This window comes from Mercenaria mercenaria, chromosome 4, assembly GCF_021730395.1.
Source record: "Mercenaria mercenaria strain notata chromosome 4, MADL_Memer_1, whole genome shotgun sequence".
NCBI lineage: Eukaryota > Metazoa > Mollusca > Bivalvia > Venerida > Veneridae > Mercenaria > Mercenaria mercenaria.
In genome coordinates, this window is record NC_069364.1 from 72,436,937 (window position 1) to 72,455,406 (window position 18,470).

General features: G+C 34.7%; 2 protein-coding genes across 5 annotated transcripts in view; one reads left to right on the plus strand and one right to left on the minus strand.

Annotated features, from left to right (window-relative positions):
- Nucleotides 1–9,179, minus strand: part of LOC123552125 (coiled-coil domain-containing protein 83-like) — a 35,421-nt gene extending 26,242 nt beyond the window's left edge. For 2 of the 4 annotated variants that reach the window (XM_045341523.2, XM_045341522.2), the window contains exons 1-3: nucleotides 9,039–9,179; nucleotides 242–376; nucleotides 38–122 (exon numbers count right to left, since the gene is read on the minus strand). In XM_045341523.2, coding sequence (XP_045197458.2) covers nucleotides 38–122; nucleotides 242–357 — 201 coding nt within the window. In that variant the 5' untranslated portion in view covers nucleotides 358–376; nucleotides 9,039–9,179. The remainder of the gene's footprint in view (nucleotides 1–37; nucleotides 123–241; nucleotides 377–9,038) is intronic. The other 2 variants (XM_045341526.2, XM_045341525.2) reach the window with 1 other exon arrangement.
- A 139-nt stretch (nucleotides 9,180–9,318) lies between these two features.
- Nucleotides 9,319–18,080, plus strand: LOC123552124 (uncharacterized). The gene is made up of 8 exons (XM_045341521.2): nucleotides 9,319–9,389; nucleotides 10,879–11,749; nucleotides 13,556–13,681; nucleotides 14,199–14,386; nucleotides 14,857–14,912; nucleotides 15,440–15,633; nucleotides 15,956–16,071; nucleotides 16,369–18,080. The coding sequence occupies exons 2-8, from the start codon at nucleotides 10,958–10,960 to the stop codon at nucleotides 16,496–16,498; spliced, it is 1,602 nt and encodes a 533-aa protein (XP_045197456.2). The 5' UTR covers nucleotides 9,319–9,389; nucleotides 10,879–10,957; the 3' UTR covers nucleotides 16,499–18,080.
- Nucleotides 18,081–18,470: the final 390 nt, after the last annotated feature.

Consider the following 18,470-nt stretch of genomic DNA (forward strand, 5'->3'; position numbering starts at 1 on the left):
CCTTCGGGGGTATAAAAACTATATAAACAACATTTACCCTTTCTTGATGACGTTTATTTTTCTCCTCCCATCCTCGTGTTTCATACATCACGTCTTCCAACTTCTTTTCAATAACATTAATTCTAGAAACAAATAACAAAAAAAGAATTAATTACTAGTAAGTATTTTTTTCTTCTAATTTCATAATAAGCATTATAATATTAATATTAAAACGACACTGAAAATTTCAGTTTAAACCTACTGATACGCCAGTATGGCCTCTTTCGCTGTCATCTGAGGCTCCTTGGACTTCTTTCCCTTCTTCCCCTTCTTGCCTCCCTTCTTTCCTTTCTTTCCTCCCTTCTTCTTAGCTCCCATTATGTCTTCTTTTTAATGCCTGGAAATAAATAAAGATAGTGCTTATGTCTTGGTCTAATGACTACAACAAAGTTTTTCTCCTTAAAGGTACTGACCTCCAGAACTGATACTTAGGCTGAAAAATTATCTTTCTTGGTAATATGAACATTAGAACATTAGAGCTTTTGTTTCTAAACTATCTTGAAATTGCCAAATCAAGAAAAAAACAAGCACGAGTCGGGAATAGAACCTGCATCCCCACAGCAATAAACATTTTCCTGCGGTCTTCACCAATAAACCATGGAGGAATACATAAGTTTAACGGTTGTTAAATATAAAGCTTTATATTAATTAAGGCAGTTTACCTCTGGTTACAAAGGCTATTCATTTTTTATGGGAATAATTAGTAAAAACAACTAATTCTTATGTGTTTCCATAACTTATAATCTCAGTGTCAGTAACTATGTTTCAAGGCCTTCTTAAGAAATACATGTATAGCAAGAATTTTCAGAAATCTAAAAAAATTCACTTTTTTTTGTTATCACATGATCTGGAGGTCAGTGCCTTTAAAAATCAGACCTACTGTGCTGCCTCATCTAATAAGTAAGCAAATGTCATTGACCTACGGCCAAATACTGCTGATTTTGAAGAAATTTAACCCTTAGCATGCTGGCGGCGATTGGTTTTGCCTTTGCGATCAGTGCAGACCAAGATCAGCCTGCACATTTGTGCAGGCTGATCATGGTCTGCAATGTTCGCTATTCAGTTAGTAAATTTTCAGTGAACACCCCTTCGAATAATAAATGCATGGTATTGCCCAAACTGAATGATGGAACAGTCCATTTTAGAAATTTAGCCTGCTAAAGGTTAAGGAACCCTTCTTATAGCAGGATCATCTTATAGATGGGTAAATAATGTACCTGGACTGTGGAATGTCTAGATTTAACAGCAAAAAACTTCTTTTTGATACTTTAGATTACAAACAACTATGCATTAAAGAATATAATAAAAGGCACCTATTTCTATACATAATATATGCTGCATAACTGACAAACATTTCAAGTCTGAAGCAAATCTGTTCAGTAATATTAAAGTAAGAATGAAACTGTATGTGTGTCCATAGGACACTCATACCCACATGTCACTGTATGATCATATCTTACTTGATCAAAAAACACACAATAAAAATGAGAGTGTAACATGTATAGGATAGACAACGGCACGAGTTGTCTATCCGACTTAGACCACGTGACATAAAAACTGCAATTAATGAAAACTCTCCCACGCGTTCTATAGAAATTAGGATTAACGTGTTTTTATAAGAGTAATATCATCTTTGTACCGTTAGCGCTTAATTGTCAGTAGGACATATGAAAGAATGCAGGTTATTTGTATAAATTCAGTTTTACTCAAATACCGGATTTACTAAGATTTAACGTTCATTAACACTTTGAGTCATTTGCAGTCACAAAATTAATGCTAAACAGTTAAATATGGATTTCTCAAAAATACTCAAAATTGGACTGCATGCTGAACAATTAGTCTTTGTGAGGAGTTTGCATGTTGGCGAAACACGATGACAGATACGTTGATTCGTTGATAGCCAGGTTATTTATTTATTTATTTAGTTAGTTAGTTATTTTTTTTATTTGTTTACTTTGTTTATCAGGATATAGTTAGTGCGTAGATGCTCGTAGGACTACGAATACCTTTTACTATATCGTGCCCTTCTTGTAAGAATGATGTAGTTGTTTTACTTTCCAACTGGGCCAAGTTGTTCGAAACATTAACAGGCTGTAATTTAGTTTAGTTTATACTAATTTGTTTTAGCTCGATTGTGATGAAAGCTTTAACTGTTTAAGCTTATTGTAACCACTCTCGAGTCCGTTTCCTATGAAAACTAGTACTGGGGTCATATGAGAAGTCATGGTCGTGACCCCAATGATGCTCGAACCCACGACCACTGCATTAAGCTGTTAAACTAACCGCCTGTTAAATTTCTATTTATGATACTAGTCTTGGTGGGTGGGAAACACTAGTATGATGTTTTAATTTTACTGTAAAGATGGTTTAGTGTTTATAATCCTTAACAAGTGCATTTGATTTTCTAAGTTTTCTAAACTGTCGAAATCTACTGATAAAGTCAATCGACCGTTAACTCAATCGCCTGTTAAAGTTTCGAACAACTGGATCCAGTTGATTGCAAATGTAAGGATCGTGTAAGGATCGTGCTGACATGTCTTTTTTTATAACAAGTGAACATAAAAAGTTACAACTGTTGGAAACGTTTCAGTGAATGCGTAAATTACGTTTTTACCCAGCTGGTTCTACACTACAAATATGTATTTTATTTTATACTTCATTTTTATTGATATCTAATAACATAGGGTCATTTTTACAATATTAATATCTAGACGTTGTCAACTAAATTAATCTCCAAGTCAGTCTTATTTTTTATCCCATTGATAACTGGTGAGAATATTGCAAGGTCATTTAATTCCGGTGTTAGCCTGTATTGTTAGATGGTAAATTGGCACAAATTCATTTTTTGCCCAAGTTTCCTGCGATATATATACAACGCTACTGTTGTATATGAAATATAGACGGGTACAAGTCTGCTTTGCGATTGGCTATTTACGGATTATCGTGGTCTAAATATTCATATTCGTTTCAGGTGGGAGGTGAGGGAAGAACAGGGGTAAACCCTAAATAAAACCCCGGGTGAAAAACTTCACATGCTGACTAACATTTCTATAAGATTTGATGACCCAAAGTCAAGTACTTTTTGAGATATTTATGATACAAACATTTCGGCCCTATATTAATATTTTGACTATGTCATTGGCCTATTTGCCTCTGGTCTTCTTGCTTAGTAAAATCCCAAATCAAACACCAGGTGCAGAACTTCACATGGTGAAAAAATATTTCTATAAGGTATCATGACTCTAGGTCAAATAATTGTTGAGATATGTGTGACACAAACTTTTAGGCCTTTTTGCATATTTTTGACTAAGTCAAGGGCCATAACCCTAGTCTGACTGAATAAAATCCATCCTAAAAGAAAACAGGTGCACAGTTTCACATGCTGAACAAATGAATGAAGTATCAACATGCAACAGAGAGTCCCCTTCTGGGAAATGACTAATTATCGCAACTGCAGCATAACCTAACTATCTGACATCAGATCTGTCAATGATGTTTGTACAATATTGTGCTATATACATGTAACATTGTTATAATGTAATAAGTTTGCAAATCTGAAAATCTACAGTTGTTAATTGCTTTTAAAATCAATTGATTAATTGATATAAAAATATTTTAACAACATTTAATTTTTACATTTGTGGGAAAATAGGGGGAAAAAATTTTATAATGTATTACCAATATTTTTTTTTAATGGGTTCCACCACATATGACACATCAGCTTGTTATGTTGAACTCTTATGCAAAGTCATTTATTTAAATGATGCATTAGATGGATGAAAAAGTTACACAGTGGACAAGAAACATGACCTAAAGAAGTTGACATCTAACTATACTTTGGGACTCAGGGTTTAGCATGTGACACATCATCTCATTATAATCAGCATTTGCACCAAGTAATACTAAAATCTCTCGATGGCTTGATGATTTATGGAGAGGACACGAAACAGACCCAATATACCTCCAACATGACCTTGGCAGGGGTCTGGGTGTTGCACACAACTCAGTATAGGGTACATTGTCTCAGTCGACCCAGCTGTAAATGGGTACCAGCTAACTGCTGGTGGTAAGGTTTAAATGGTTTTAGCTGTTCTTAAAATAGGGTCATTCTACAGAGCTTGTTTTCATTGCTTCACAAAGCCATGTTAAACTAGAAGATGCTTTTGCAGAAAAGTGCATGTCTCCCCAAATGCATAGTCGTAATAGGCAGGAAATTAATAGGGGACAGGAGCGAGTCAAAGAGACACTGTTGGTTGGCTGCAATAGGGGTCATCTACTTTGCATGTCCATTCATCCTATGAAGTTTCAACATTCTTGGTCAAGCGGTTCTCAAGTTATTGATCGGAAACTGTTTTCCATGTTCAGGCCCCTATGACCTTGACCTTAGATTAAGTGACCCCAAAAACGAAAAGGGTCATCTACTTTGTAAGTCCTATCATCCCATGAAGTTTAAAAGTTCTGGGCCAAATGGTTCTCAAGTTATTGATCGGAAACCATTTTCCATGTTCTGGTCCCTGTGACTTTGACCTTTGATCAAGAGACCCAAAAATCAATTGGGGTCACCTACTCTACACGTCCAATCATCCTATGAAGTTTCAACATTCAGGGTCAAGTGGTTCTCAAGTTATTGATCAGAAACTGTTTTCCATGTTCAGGCCCCTGTGACCTTGACATTTGATCTAGTAACCCAAAAATAATAGGGTCATCTACTCTGTGAGCCCTATTACCCTAAGATGTTTGAAGGTTCTTGGTCAAATGGTTCTCCAGTTATTGATCAAAAATGAGTTTCATGAAGATACAGTCATAAATGTGGCCTCTAGAGTGTTAACAAGCTTTTCCTTTGATTTGACCCGGTGACCTAGTTTTTGACCCCACATGACCAAGATTCGAACTTGACCTAAAGATCATCAAGATTAACATTCTGACTAAGTTTCATAAAGATACAGTCATAAATGTGGCCTCAAGAGTGTTAACAAGCTTTTCCTTTGATTTGACCCATGACCTAGTTTTTTACCCCACCTGACCCAGATTTGAACAAGACCTATAGATCATCAAGATTAACATTCTGACCAAGTTTCATTAAGATATGGTCATAAATGTGGCCTCTAGAGTGTTAACTTGCTTTTCCTTTGATTTGACCTGGTGACCCAGTTCTTGACCCAGATTCAAACTGGACTTTGAGATCATCATCAGTAACATTCTGACCAAGTTTCATGAAGATACAGTCATAAATGTGGCCTCTACAGTGTTAACAAGCTTTTCCTTTGATTTGACCCGGTGACCTAGTTTTTGCCTCCACATGACCCAGATTCGAATTTGACCTAAAGATCATCAAGATTAACATTCTGACGAAGTTTCATTAAGATATGGTCATAAATATATGGCCTCTAAAGTGTTATCTAGCTTTTCCTTTGATTTGACCTGGTGGCCTAGTTTTTGATCCTACAATTACAAGATTCAAATCGGACTGTGAGATCATCATGAGTAACATTCTGACCAAGTTTCATGAAGATATAGTTATACATGTGGCCTCTACAGTGTTAACAAGCTTTTCCTTTGATTTGACCCGGTGACCTAGTTTTTGACCCCAGATGACCCAATATCGAACTGATCCAAGATTTTATTAAGAGTAACATTCTGAACAAGTTTCATTAAGATTGGACCAAAATTGTGACCTCTAGAGTGTTAACAAGCTTTTCCTTTGATTTGACCTAGTGACCTAGTTTTTAACCCCAGATGACCCAATATCGAACTTTTCCAAGATCTTATTCAGGGTAACATTCTGACCAAGTTTCATTAAGATTGGGCCAAAATTGTGACCTCTACAGTGTTAACAAGCTCTTCCTTTGATTTGACCCTGTGACCTAGTTTTTGATCCTAGATGACCCAATATCGAACTTGTCCAAGATTTTATTGAGAGTAACATTCTGACCAAGTTTCATTAAGATTGGGCCAAAACTGTGACCTCTAGAGTGTTAACAAGCTTTTCCATTGATTTGACCTGGTGACCTAGTTTTTCATCCCAGATGACCCAATATGGAACTCGTCCAAGATTTTTATGAGGGTAACATTCTGACCAAGTTTCATTAAGATTAGGCCAAAATTGTGACCTCTAGAGTGTTCACAGTCAAATTGTTGACGAACAACGACTGACGACGGACGACGGACACAGGGTGATCACAAAAGCTCACCTTGAGCACTTTGTGCTCAGGTGAGCTAAAAAAAAATCAAAATATGATAAATTAAGACGTTGTTGTTTTTTTTTCAAATAAGTATATTTAATGCTAAAAATATACATAATTTTTTCGTTCGTTTTATGAACTTTTTGTTTAAAAAATGATCAATTTAACAAACAGGATATTCTGGATTTTTTTGTAGGTCTGCTACAACATGATTGCTCTTTTAATGTTCATCTTTGATGTTGCTTATTTTCAAACTCTTGAATAAGATTAAACTTTTTTTATAACAAATAATTTCCTCAATCCAGTCAACTATTAATACATTTCATTCAGTCAATCAACAACTTCTCATGCAGTTAATTACTGGTACCATTAACACCTTCCAATCAGCCCAATCAACCGCATTTAATGTGATTAATAACCTTTAACACCTTTCTATATTTATAGGTATACCGTATAGGCTCATTCTTTTTTTTTTAGAAACCCCTGTCCCCTGACTTTTGAAGTATTTTTTCAATATTTTAATGACAAAAATGAATATAAAGCATGTTGGCTACCTTTGGTAATACATATGTGACAGATATCAGTAGTTTATTCATTTTTTATTTTAGGTTGGTTAAAATAATAAAAGAAATATACTGAAAATATAAGACAATTAACTGAAATAATAAAAAAAAATAAAAATACAATGCCCTTAGTAATAAAAATATAATGTAATAATTAACTTTTTAAGAATCATAGTAAGAAAAGAGACAGCAATAAATCCTTATCCCTGGTCATAATAAATAACCATTTCCAATATAACTCTGTCAAAACTCACAAATTTAAATACCAATTTTCAAAGTCAAAGATATCATAAAAAAGAAAAAATGCCTCATATGTTTAGGGGGACAAAATTACCAAAAGGGGGACGATTGACCAAAAGAGGGACTAGTTGACCAAATTTTATGAGGGGGACGAAAATGACCAATTTGGGGGGAGGAAATGACCAAATTGGGGACAAGTTGACTGGGGACGAGTAGTCCAACTAATTGTACGTGAATCGCGATATTGTAATAGCTTTTGCACAGGTCAATATCTCTCCTCCATGTACAACCCACTTACCATTCAAAACAATGTGGAAAGTTTTCCTTCTATGTGTATATAACCAGCGCAAATCACGTCACTAACTTAGGAGGCTTCAAATACATATTTAAACCCAATTTTTCACCCTAAAAATTACATGTCTGGAAAGCTCATTCCAAAAACAATCATTATATGTCCTAACTAATGAGAAAACCTCCGTTTTGTAGACAAAACACTTTTAAACTCCATGTATGTCAGTGTGTTTTCCGCTTACGCCGTTAAATTTCTACTTCATCAGTCTTGTAAAGCTGTGTGTATAAATTGGTTAATTTTTAAACCCTGTTATACGTTCCGCGCGTTTCATTGGTTAAAAGTTTATACATTTCAAATTTTGCGTATGTATGTATACAGAAGGCGTTATGGTAGATTTAACATGCCATTTTTTAACTTTTGTTTATATTTTGGTGTTTTTAAATCATTGTTCATGTTTTCCTAGTGAAAAATAACCATATTAGTGAAAAAAAGTGTATGTAAAAATATAAATCATGAAGTTCAAATCGCGCTGATTTACACCATAGTTTTGATCCTAACTTTTAGTACTTGAGACGTAAAGGCAGACATTCGGTAAATGTCAGTCTGTGAAATCGGTCAGCCTTGCGGTAAAAAAATTAAGACTTTGGAATGAGTTGACTGGGGGAGGAGTAGTCCAACTAACTGTATGTGTGTTGCGATATTGTGATAATTTTTGCATAGTCAATATCTCTCCTCCACATACAACATAGGAAGGACCTTTTCTGTTGAACCTTCCGCGACGATTCTTAGCGGTGATTTTAAATCGCACTTTAGCTATTAAAAAAAACAAAAATATTAGTGAAATTTTAAGATACCTGGAAAGAATATCCATTTTTTCCTTCCTTTCAATTGATGTTTATGTGAATAAACTGAAAAACAAGAGTTTGTCTCTGTTTTAAACAACTCACCCTAAAGTTAACATACATTTTACATGGCTCCGCTTCATGTCACGTGACCAACCGCACTGTCAGCTGCACTGAGTGTAACGGCGGACAGGTAAATACAGGGAGATAGCCAATGAACATAATAGTGTCTACGCTTTATTAACGCATTTACTGTTATGTTTAAACCATAAAATGATTCAGTTTTATTTTGTTTTACAATTTCATCGTTTAAGTATATTGCCTGATCGTGTTTTTATCTAAATCTATTTTCACCACAGAAAAGATCTTTACTGGTTTTGAAGTAAAGAGAGGGATTCTGCCCTATCACATGACTTTTCCAGTCTCACTTATCCTGACATGATTTCACTGTCGGGTTTTATCTCTCTCTCACCTATTTACTAACAATCCGACATGCACTTATTTCCTGCCTATAACACTCGCAAGAGGATAGATAGATAGAAAATACCTCAGAATAAGTTCTCACATCAAATTATTTTGACTAGGGGATGATACCCATAATAATGAGGATGGGTGAAAGTCATGTTATGGCATGCTGTGCAAGAAAGAATGTGGTAAATTTTATTGTCTGACACCATTACGACTACAAAGAATACAGCTTATATGCACGAAACATCTTTTTATCCGAAATTTGTATCACTTGACAAAGTCATCTGAATATTTTTCATGCTTTGAAGAATCAATAAATTCTATTTCTGGAGCTTTACTGTGAAATGAATACAAAGAAATATGTGTAGCTTACTGGTAAAAAATACGAGAACCAGAAAAAGATTGTATTTACCGAGCAAACTTGTCAAAAATTGCTGCAGAAGCACCTGTTGGACGCCATTATTGTTTATCTAGCAACAAAAATAGTAACGAATAGTTTTTATACAGGCACAGACAAATTTATAGACAAATCATTAAACTCGTGACCTTAGAAATTCACAGACTTTTCTATTTATTTAAAATTTTGTTTGACGAAAACAAGATCTATTATTTCATCTTGTTAAAGCACGATAAAAATTTCCATATTTTTTAAGAACCTAGTCATTACTATACCAACAAATTACTTCCCTTTAAAGTTCTTTTGTTACCTCGGCAACATAAAAACAATATGGCTGCGTCCATCAATTTTCAATTTTCAGAGAAGGTGAATGATTTGCTATCTTCTCAGATCCTAAAAGACCTTGTGAATATGTCAGTATGTTATACATATCCAAGCAATCATGGCTATATCTCTCAAAGATATTCATTCATGGCACTGTCAGAAAATTTTAGTGATATGTTTTCCATTTTTTCTTAAATGCTTTATGGCTTACTGAACAGGCTTTTGAAGAGTAGGATGCATTTGATTGTTTAAAAAGTAATCAGACCGCAGTTGAAATTTAGATAAATTATAGGGAAAGTTACCTATCCTACCAATGTTTGTATCCTCGAGAAAGCAAATAGGCTGTATCACTTGTTTTAAAATGTTTTGAGGGTTTTTGTCTAGGATGTTTTTTTTGTCCTTGTAAAAGCACAGTGGACGTATCTATCTTCCATTACTGTCTAACCCTTTACAGTGACTTAGACACATTGTGTGCATCATCTAGCCACAAAGATTGTTAATAGAAAATAAAGGAAAATCGGGCCAAAATAAAATGGAAAGGAAAGTTTGCGTATAAGAACAGCGGTGAAGAGCAAGGTTATGGTGAAGTGTGTTCAATGTTGCAAACAGCGGCATTGAACTACTTAAGGGTTGAAAAAATTGGAATGTCGGGTGGAAAATTATTCCATAGGACTATACGCCCTTCCAGAGGAAAAAAGTAGTATTTGTAGTAGTCAGTGGTTGCAGAGATTAACCTGTAAAACAGCGGATGATAATGATTACCTAGTTAGGGGGATGAGATAATCTTCCATGGGGATTACAACCAGCTTATTTGAGATTTTATACATGATAGAGTCGGGAGTCAATGTCAATGCGCTGTAGATCTAGCCTGCGCCATTTAGCATGTCAGTGACACTGGGGGTGCGGCCAAAGTCGGACATAGCCCAACGCGCTGCCTGTCTTTGGACCGCTTCTGCTGTAAAATCAATTAATTTCATGGGCATGAAATTTTGTGGTTTTGGTCAAAACAGCAATTTCATGGGGATATGAGTTCGTGGATTTCAACTTTTGAACATAAAATGAATGGGAATTTTACTTGTTCGTTGGGATTAAATTTCATTGATTGACTCAGTCACGAAATCCATGAAAATTAATCCCCCACAAACATTAATGATTTCACAGTATTTGGTCTATTTGGGTTTGTGTGTATGGAGACTAGACTTTGGAGCTACATACTCACAAAAGACACTATAAAAAGGCAAGAAATGCAAGATAAAAGCACAATAAATGCTTCAAAATGGCTGAACTGACAGTAAGGTTAAGTTTCTGTCAAATTATATATCTGTGCACAATGTGCTTATGCATGGTACCTAGCTTATAAATGCATTTTGCAGGTGTGGAACTGAAATTTACACATTCAGTTGCTTTACGTCTCGCGTTTATTTTATGATGTCTTTTGTGAGTAAACTTATAATGTCCAGTGTGAAAATATTTAGAAGATGTTTTGATTTCTGCTAGCAATAATTAAAGAACAAAATGTTTTCTCTTACAGATGCACACTGCTGAGTCCTAGTATGTGAACAAGTAACGTAGCATAAACAGGTAGATAGTGGTCGTCCTATATCGTGGACATGACAGCCTACAAGTTTACATCACATAGGCAGCTGAGGGAAGCTCTCAACAGTGTTGAGAAGGTTCAGAAGAAGAATATAGATGAATACTCTTGGGGTCATCTCAATGAGAAGAATCTTTTTAAGCCCCCTTTGCACCTGAAGGAGGGTGGAGGGAGAATATGGAAGTCTTCAAAAAAGAAGAAAACTGTTGTAAAGGATACAGACTTGGTTCCAGGCTTATCAACATACAGACAAAAACAACAAAAAGACAATGGAAAAGAAATGAAAGATGTTCTTTATGAATTTAGTCTTGGGACTATGGCAAGTGTCCCTATGCCATCCCCAAATAGAACAGAAATAACACCTAGGCGTGAAATAATAAACAGCTTTCGTAAAGAAGCAACAGATGTAAGCAGAGTCTCAGAGGATAGCAGAAAGTCCAGGGTTGACTCAGGAAAATCTCTGTACTCCCAGTTAGACGACGGTGTCCTTGTTGAAGAATTAGGAAATCAGGAGTTAATGGTCAAGTCACCTCGCTTGCAACCAAGTTATTTTCCTCCCACTAGGTCAAGGCCTGGTGATCCAGACTATGATATCATGGCAGATCTCACACAGACTTTAGATGCTGAAGGCTATTTGACACTGAAACATTCCTTCTTGCCATCATTTACATCAGGTGTCACAAAATCAGATCAGTTTAATAAGCTAAAGCAGTTTGAGGATACAGTGTTAAAGAAGCAGGAATGCAGAGAAACAAAAGTTTTGTCAGGAGTTAAAGCTGTGGCACACCTTGAAAGGAGACTTGAAGAAGTGAGTCTTTATGTTTTCTTCTTAATATAAGTGTATTTGATTCAAATGTTTCTAATAGCAAGATTTACGGACAGGACTGATGTATAAATGTAAATTTTGTCTTGTACATGTTTTTGTATTTTCAGTCTTATCAATTTCAAGAGTTTAAACAGGAGTTTTTCTGTTTTTAGGACTAAAGTTAAAGTTTTAGCGTGACATGTTTTAATATGCACTTATTTTCATGCCCTGATTGTCAGAGACCCAGGATGCATGTAGTGTTTGAACTGTCCGTCTGTCACATTTTCTTGTGTAATCAACTCCTACTGTTTTCATCCAACTGAAATGGAACTTGGTAAACATCATCAACATGAAGTGGACATGCACATATTTTTTGACATTTACTCCTGTCTGTCCGTGTGTCCTTCTGTCACAAATCTTGTCCACACTCTAAGTCGAACATTTCTCATGCGATCTTCACCAAACTTGAACAAAATGTGTTTGCTAATAAGTCCACGGCCAAGTTCGATAACTAGCCAAATCGGCCTAGGCACTTCGGAATTTTGGCCCTTGAATTACTGATCTGTACCACTCATCCAAGTCCACTTTGAATCACTAAACCAAAACTTACTGAACCACTCATCCAAGTCCACTTTGAATCACTAAACCAAAACTTACTGAACCGAGTGGCCCTTTGAATTATTGAACCAAAACTTACTCCTGAAGTGTACTTTTCTGAACCAAAACTTACTGTAAACCTAGAAATGTTCGCGGATACTATATTTCGCGTTTTTTAAAATGTGGACATTTTCGCGGATACAAATATTCGTGGAATTATGTCCATCGCGAATCCCGCGAAAATTAAATCGCAAGTGAACATATTAGTATACTAAGGTAAGTATCACTTCACAGCTGCATTTATAGTATTCTCGAAAACGTTCAGTTTTAATGCACCCTAATCCTTTTACATCCATATCAACGGTTATTCACACCTCCAATTATTGACAGTCAGTAAATTGCTGTTATTATCCTTTCATTTGTTTGCCATTTAAATAGGCGATTAATCCACTTCTAGCAGAAATAAACACAATATTTTACTTACAAATAATGTATCGTACTGGCTGCTGACTGAAAACTACATGTATATGTCGTTCGATAGATGCATAGTGTTGCCTGATGGATCGATATAGAAAAGGCTGTTGCTTCATACTTAAGTAACTTGTCGATCAATTGAAATAATGTGGATTTGTGCACTCATGTAATACAATTATGGTACTATTAATATCCAGGTATGTGTAAACACAGAACCATTTTTATAGCGATCTATTTAAGCTGAAGCTAGAATCTTTCGCGTTTATGTTAGACCCGAGTTTTTCGCGGCTATCTAATTTCATGGAAATATACTACCCGCGAATGGCGCTAATTTAAAAAGCGCGAAAACAATTCTAGGTTTACAGTACTCCTGAAGTGTACTATTCAGATCATTAGGCAGTTGTGGGAGACGTGCGCTTTTCTCAAAAGCAGCTCTTGTTATTTTTGAGTTATGCCATTTCCATTGGCTTAGCAATATTACAACTACATCTGTATGTTGTCAGCTCGTCCAACAGTTTTCATTAATTCAGTTCAAATGAAACTTGATATATGCATCATCAGCATAAAGTGGACATGCACATATTGTTGAGACATTCATGTTAGATTTTTCTTTCTTTTTTTTAGTTTGCCCCCTTGTTTAACTTTATATTTTATTTTGTTCTATCAAGCATTTTCAGGGAGATGGTGGAATTCATCATACAGTGGTGGCAATTCATTATTGTTTCTCTAAATTTTTAGGAATTAGAGGTGATGAACCTGGGTGGTATAGGACCTAACTTTCACAAGTTGCAGGTGTTCAGTAACAACTTTGAAGATCTTATTGATGAAACACCAACTTTTGGATACATGCTTAAATGCATTAAGGTAATTTTACTCTATTTCTCATTTCATTGATAAAATTGGTGTATGACTTAACTCAATTAATTAAGTAACTGGTTTTCAGTGTTCCTTTATTGACCTTTTTATAATATCAAGAACACCAGTGTCCAAATTGTTCATATAACCAGTCTTTTTACACATTTTACATTTTATTAAACATTGTTTCAGACTTTAAACAAAAACAGGAGTTTTAAGTGATATTTTGATTGTGGATAATTATTCAGCTATTAACTGTTATCGATAAGTTTTTGTAAGGTCAGTTGCAGGGGAGTATGGCCTGACATAATTTCTTTTTTTTTGTGTAATATAGTAAAAAAAATACCACCAAACACGAAAATCTATTACAATTTTAATGTACCGAAATTTTGCCGAAAGGCTTCATCAGGGTAATTGGGGAATTTTTTTTGTGTGTGTAAGTATACATGACTTCGCAATGATTTATTTTAGCTTGCTAATAGCAATTTTGGAGCTTCACTTATAGAGATTTGTTTACTGTTTACAGTCAGAGTATGATAATTATATCACAAAGTTGTTAGACAGTCAGACACCACAGCACAGTCGACTTTTACGTGATCAGGTACAGCAGATGTCGGCACGTGGAACTTCACGACCACAGGAACTGGGCGAGGCTAAGAAAAGAGTAGACAAGTTTGAAAATGAAGCAAAAACTCTTCTGGAAGAAAATCAAAAGTAAGAACTAGAAAAACTGTAATGCAGTTCATTGAGCATTTAATAAGAGTTACTTTATTTTACTCCTTGAATAAAACAAATAATGTGGGCTGATATTGAGTTTATCAAATATATGAAAAGTGAAACTCAAGCTTTGCCACAAATCAACAGTCCTAGAATATTTGACAAAATTTAATATTTGGCTTAAATATCAATTTGCCGTTCATTCTTTTATTCAAATGTATTTTAGAACTAGACATCCAGATTCTATCATTCTTCAAGAATCTGTGGCCTGCATCTATTTTGAATGTTATTGAATTCTTTTGGTCTGCTTACATTGAAATCCTTTGATACGATCTTGTCACAAACTATGTTTATACATATATGTACTTTTTTGTGAAAAAACGCAAAAAAAAAACCCATGTAGTTGGATACATTTTGTACTCTGTAATTGAGAACATTGCTAAACTGCATTTTTTTCACTACAACAGATTACGACAGCAGGTTCAGGAAGAAGAGGAGAGGTTGGCAAATGCTCCGGAACCTGGTATGTCTTCTACATATATTGCTGAGTTAGGTTTACCTGTTTGAAGAAATTGTTATTTTTCATGCCTGCTTAAATGTTTGATTTATTTATACAGTCAAACCTTGCTCTCTCTAACTCGACGGGACCAGCAAAACCTGTTTGAGTTTGAGCTGTAAGTTTGGAGTGACTTGTTACATGCAGTTACTACAGTTCTTTGGCAGGATTTATAAGTAGCATGGAAGTGATTTGCACCTGGGTTTGAAGTCGCAAACAATGCTTCCTCCAGGGATGTCCGCACAATAAGTATATATCTGTTCTGTGTAATTTACAAGGAAGAAAAAAGAAAAATACAGCATTTACATTGCATGATCAACGTAACATTATTTCATTTGTATGCTTTATGTTTATGCAGTTGCCCAAGTTTCTGTTACCCCGATAAGTCTCAGTGATTAATTAAAAAGTTTGGTTGTACAAGGTCTGAACTTCATAATTAAACTTTGGTCAAAATTTGTTTTGCTCAACATAGTAAATTATTTATACTTCAACAGAGCCGCAAGCCATACAAGTGGTCAATCTGTTTGTGGATGACACTCCGGTTGAGTTGGCCGATGAGCTGGAGCACGGTAAAGCTTTGATTCTGGAGAAACTGGATGCACTGAATGACCTTCGCAGAAAACTCCGTCAGGAGTATGTGCCACTGACTGTATGCACACATCTAGAACAGTGTATCAAAGAAACAGAGGTATATATGCAAGTTTATCAGATATTTGTCAGGAAGTTTGAAAAAAGCAAGAAAATAGTATATTGTCAAAACCATGTTAACGTCTATATATTTAGTGTTAGGAAATTAGTTTTGAAATAGTTCAATAAAGTGAATCAGTCGGTCATTGTGAAATTGAATGTGCTTGCTTAATCTTTCAGCCAAAAATCACTAGGTTAAACAGATAGACCACACATGTACTGTGCAATTTTATAAATCAGTTAAGAAAACACAGCACAATACATTAATAGTAGTTATACTGTCACTTTATTTTGGTAATTTTATGCTGGCAATATGTTCACAGATAGAGGTCCAGAAACTGTTGAAGCAGAATGAATATTATGAACGTAGCAACAATGAGATGGAAACAGAGCTGAAAGATTCTATTCAGAATGCTGACACCAGTGAGAGAGATGCAAGGTAAATACCAGTATTAATGTTGTGCTTTATTACCGATTGTTTCCTACTTCATGTCTCATTGTGCCAAGTCAAATAAATGCAATCGGTAATTTTTTTTTATTTAGGAAAGGAAGAATATTATAGAAAGAGACATGCTTGGTCTATAACCTTCAAATTTCAAAAGATGATTGCTTGTAGTCAGTAGACAACCTCTGTTGGTTTTCTGTCCAGAAGATCACATACCCAGTTGCCTCAGACAGGCCATCGTCGGGCTAGGGGCTCTTGTTTCCAAAATGTCATGGTATTCTTTTCTTGCAGGCGCATATGGAAGAAAGTGAACTCGCTGAGGGGACTGCCACGTGTAAATCTGACAAGAGAGGAGGGAGCTGTCGAGGACAGCGATGATGAGGAGGATGACGAGACAAAATGGAACTGGTACATCTCGTAATCAACAACCGGACCTGGTCATATACCGGACATGGTCAAATACAAGTTTTATACCAGTTTTGCAGAATTTGAAATTATGCTGCTGATGAAGTCTGTGATAGTTTCGATCAATATGACATAGCTTTTTAATTGCTAGTAAGGTTTTGCTGCTACATATATAATTAAGAACATTTTCGGTTTTTACCTAGCAAAAGTTATCTATAGAGTATTGATTACTGATTTTTTTGTGATTTAAATGATAAAATACAACTGATCTAGATATTTGTTTCCATAAATTTAAATGATTTCGTTCAGTGCTTAAAAATGCATAGAACATAATTTTATTTATTATAGTTAGCCAAATTTACTGAATGCATTTACATGTATATTGAAAATGTAGTACTTACAGAAAACATTGTTTCATACGGACTCATGATTTTGGGGTATTTTGTATGTGCATCAGTTGATGACAGACCATTCCAAATATTACAGTATGTACAACAGCTATCATAATTTTGCATGTGGGACGTCTTTAATTTACTAGAGTATTTTCTACCAATTGCCTGTTAAGAGGTACTGTTTTTAAATGGAGTGCACATTTGATGGTAATAGACATTGCATCAGAAATGTAAAATATTGTGCTGTCACCCTTTTTGATCATTAATAGTGTTCTAACTTTAGTAAACACTAGTAATTTTGCAGGAAAATTGCCTTCAATAGTGTTATTCCAAGTTTTGCTACTTTCGTAACAATTATTAAACGTAACATTTGTGAGGATAAAGATTGTCCCAGTTGGAATGTATGTTTCTTTGTAATGAAGTGAATACATTGTAACTTTTTAGTAATAAAGTTGGCCTTGGCTGCGCCTAGGGTAACTAAATTATATTGTTATGTTACAGATGTGTTGTTTTTCTGCTCTTTACAATTTTATGCAATGTTACTGTTTTAACATGCGATCAGTAGAGATCTATCTCAAACTCTTGATTTAACATCAATTTAAAAATTGCCAAAATTTCTCTATACTTGGAAGTCATTCCCTTTATAATCTTGTTATTGTCTTTTCTAAATATCAACATAATAAATCCAGCAGATAAATAAACAGCAAAGACATAAAAAATGAGAAACAGGGTTGCATCAGGAATCATTCAAAATGAAATACTGTACAGTGGTTATTGGCAACACTTATACCGCTAGATTTTAAATACTTCTCTTATTTTGTACTCTGTATACGACTACCCTGAAAATTCAAGCACCGATTACTTTATATCAGTAAAAATGTTCCAATTTAAAACCCTTGTGTTATTATTTTGGTTTACTTATTATTTACTGTTTCTGAATCAGTATTATAGATTTTTGTAAGAAGGAAGTATTTTCTTTGTTCATTCTTCACTCTTAAAGCATGTTGCAGTGTTTATTTCTGCAGTTACAGAAAGGACTAACTACATAATTGAAAGAAATTAACTGATCTTATTTTCATGTCTTCTCACTGTATGTTTTACAGTTATGATTCATAGAAAGCTGTTTTTACAAGAACTATGATTGTTAGATGTTTGTGCTTTTTTGTATACTGTGTTTTGAATAAACAGCTAGTAAATATTACATAACTGTTGCTTGTTTGACTTAGAAAAGTAGACAATGGACCTAGTTTTGCTTTCTGCAAGCTATGTAGGAAGTAAGTTGTATGCACAACTGTTTTTCCGGTGCAGGTTCAAACCGAAAGTACATTTCAAATCGAAAGTAGGATATGTAGATCAGTGAGATGTTTTTGTATTTAACATTTAGTTTCATAGATACATTTAATATCACGGCTGTAATAAAAATTCAAAACAGTTTCACTGACAAAATCACATTATGTTTTTTATTTGTTTTTAGAAAACTAAATTTTCTTGTAGTTCTATCATGAAATAAAATTAAACAAAAAAAATAATGTGTTTTCCATACAGAATATATTAAAGCAAGGCAAAAAGGGTGGACCTGAAATTCATATTAATGGC

Coding starts and splice junctions, on each gene's coding strand:
- LOC123552124 (XM_045341521.2), top strand. CDS start 10,958: ATGACAGCCTACAAGTTTACATCACATAGGCAGCTGAGGGAAGCTCTC. Junction 14,913..15,439: donor GGCAAATGCTCCGGAACCTG/GTATGTCTTCTA, acceptor ATACTTCAACAG/AGCCGCAAGCCATACAAGTG. Junction 16,072..16,368: donor ACCAGTGAGAGAGATGCAAG/GTAAATACCAGT, acceptor CTTTTCTTGCAG/GCGCATATGGAAGAAAGTGA.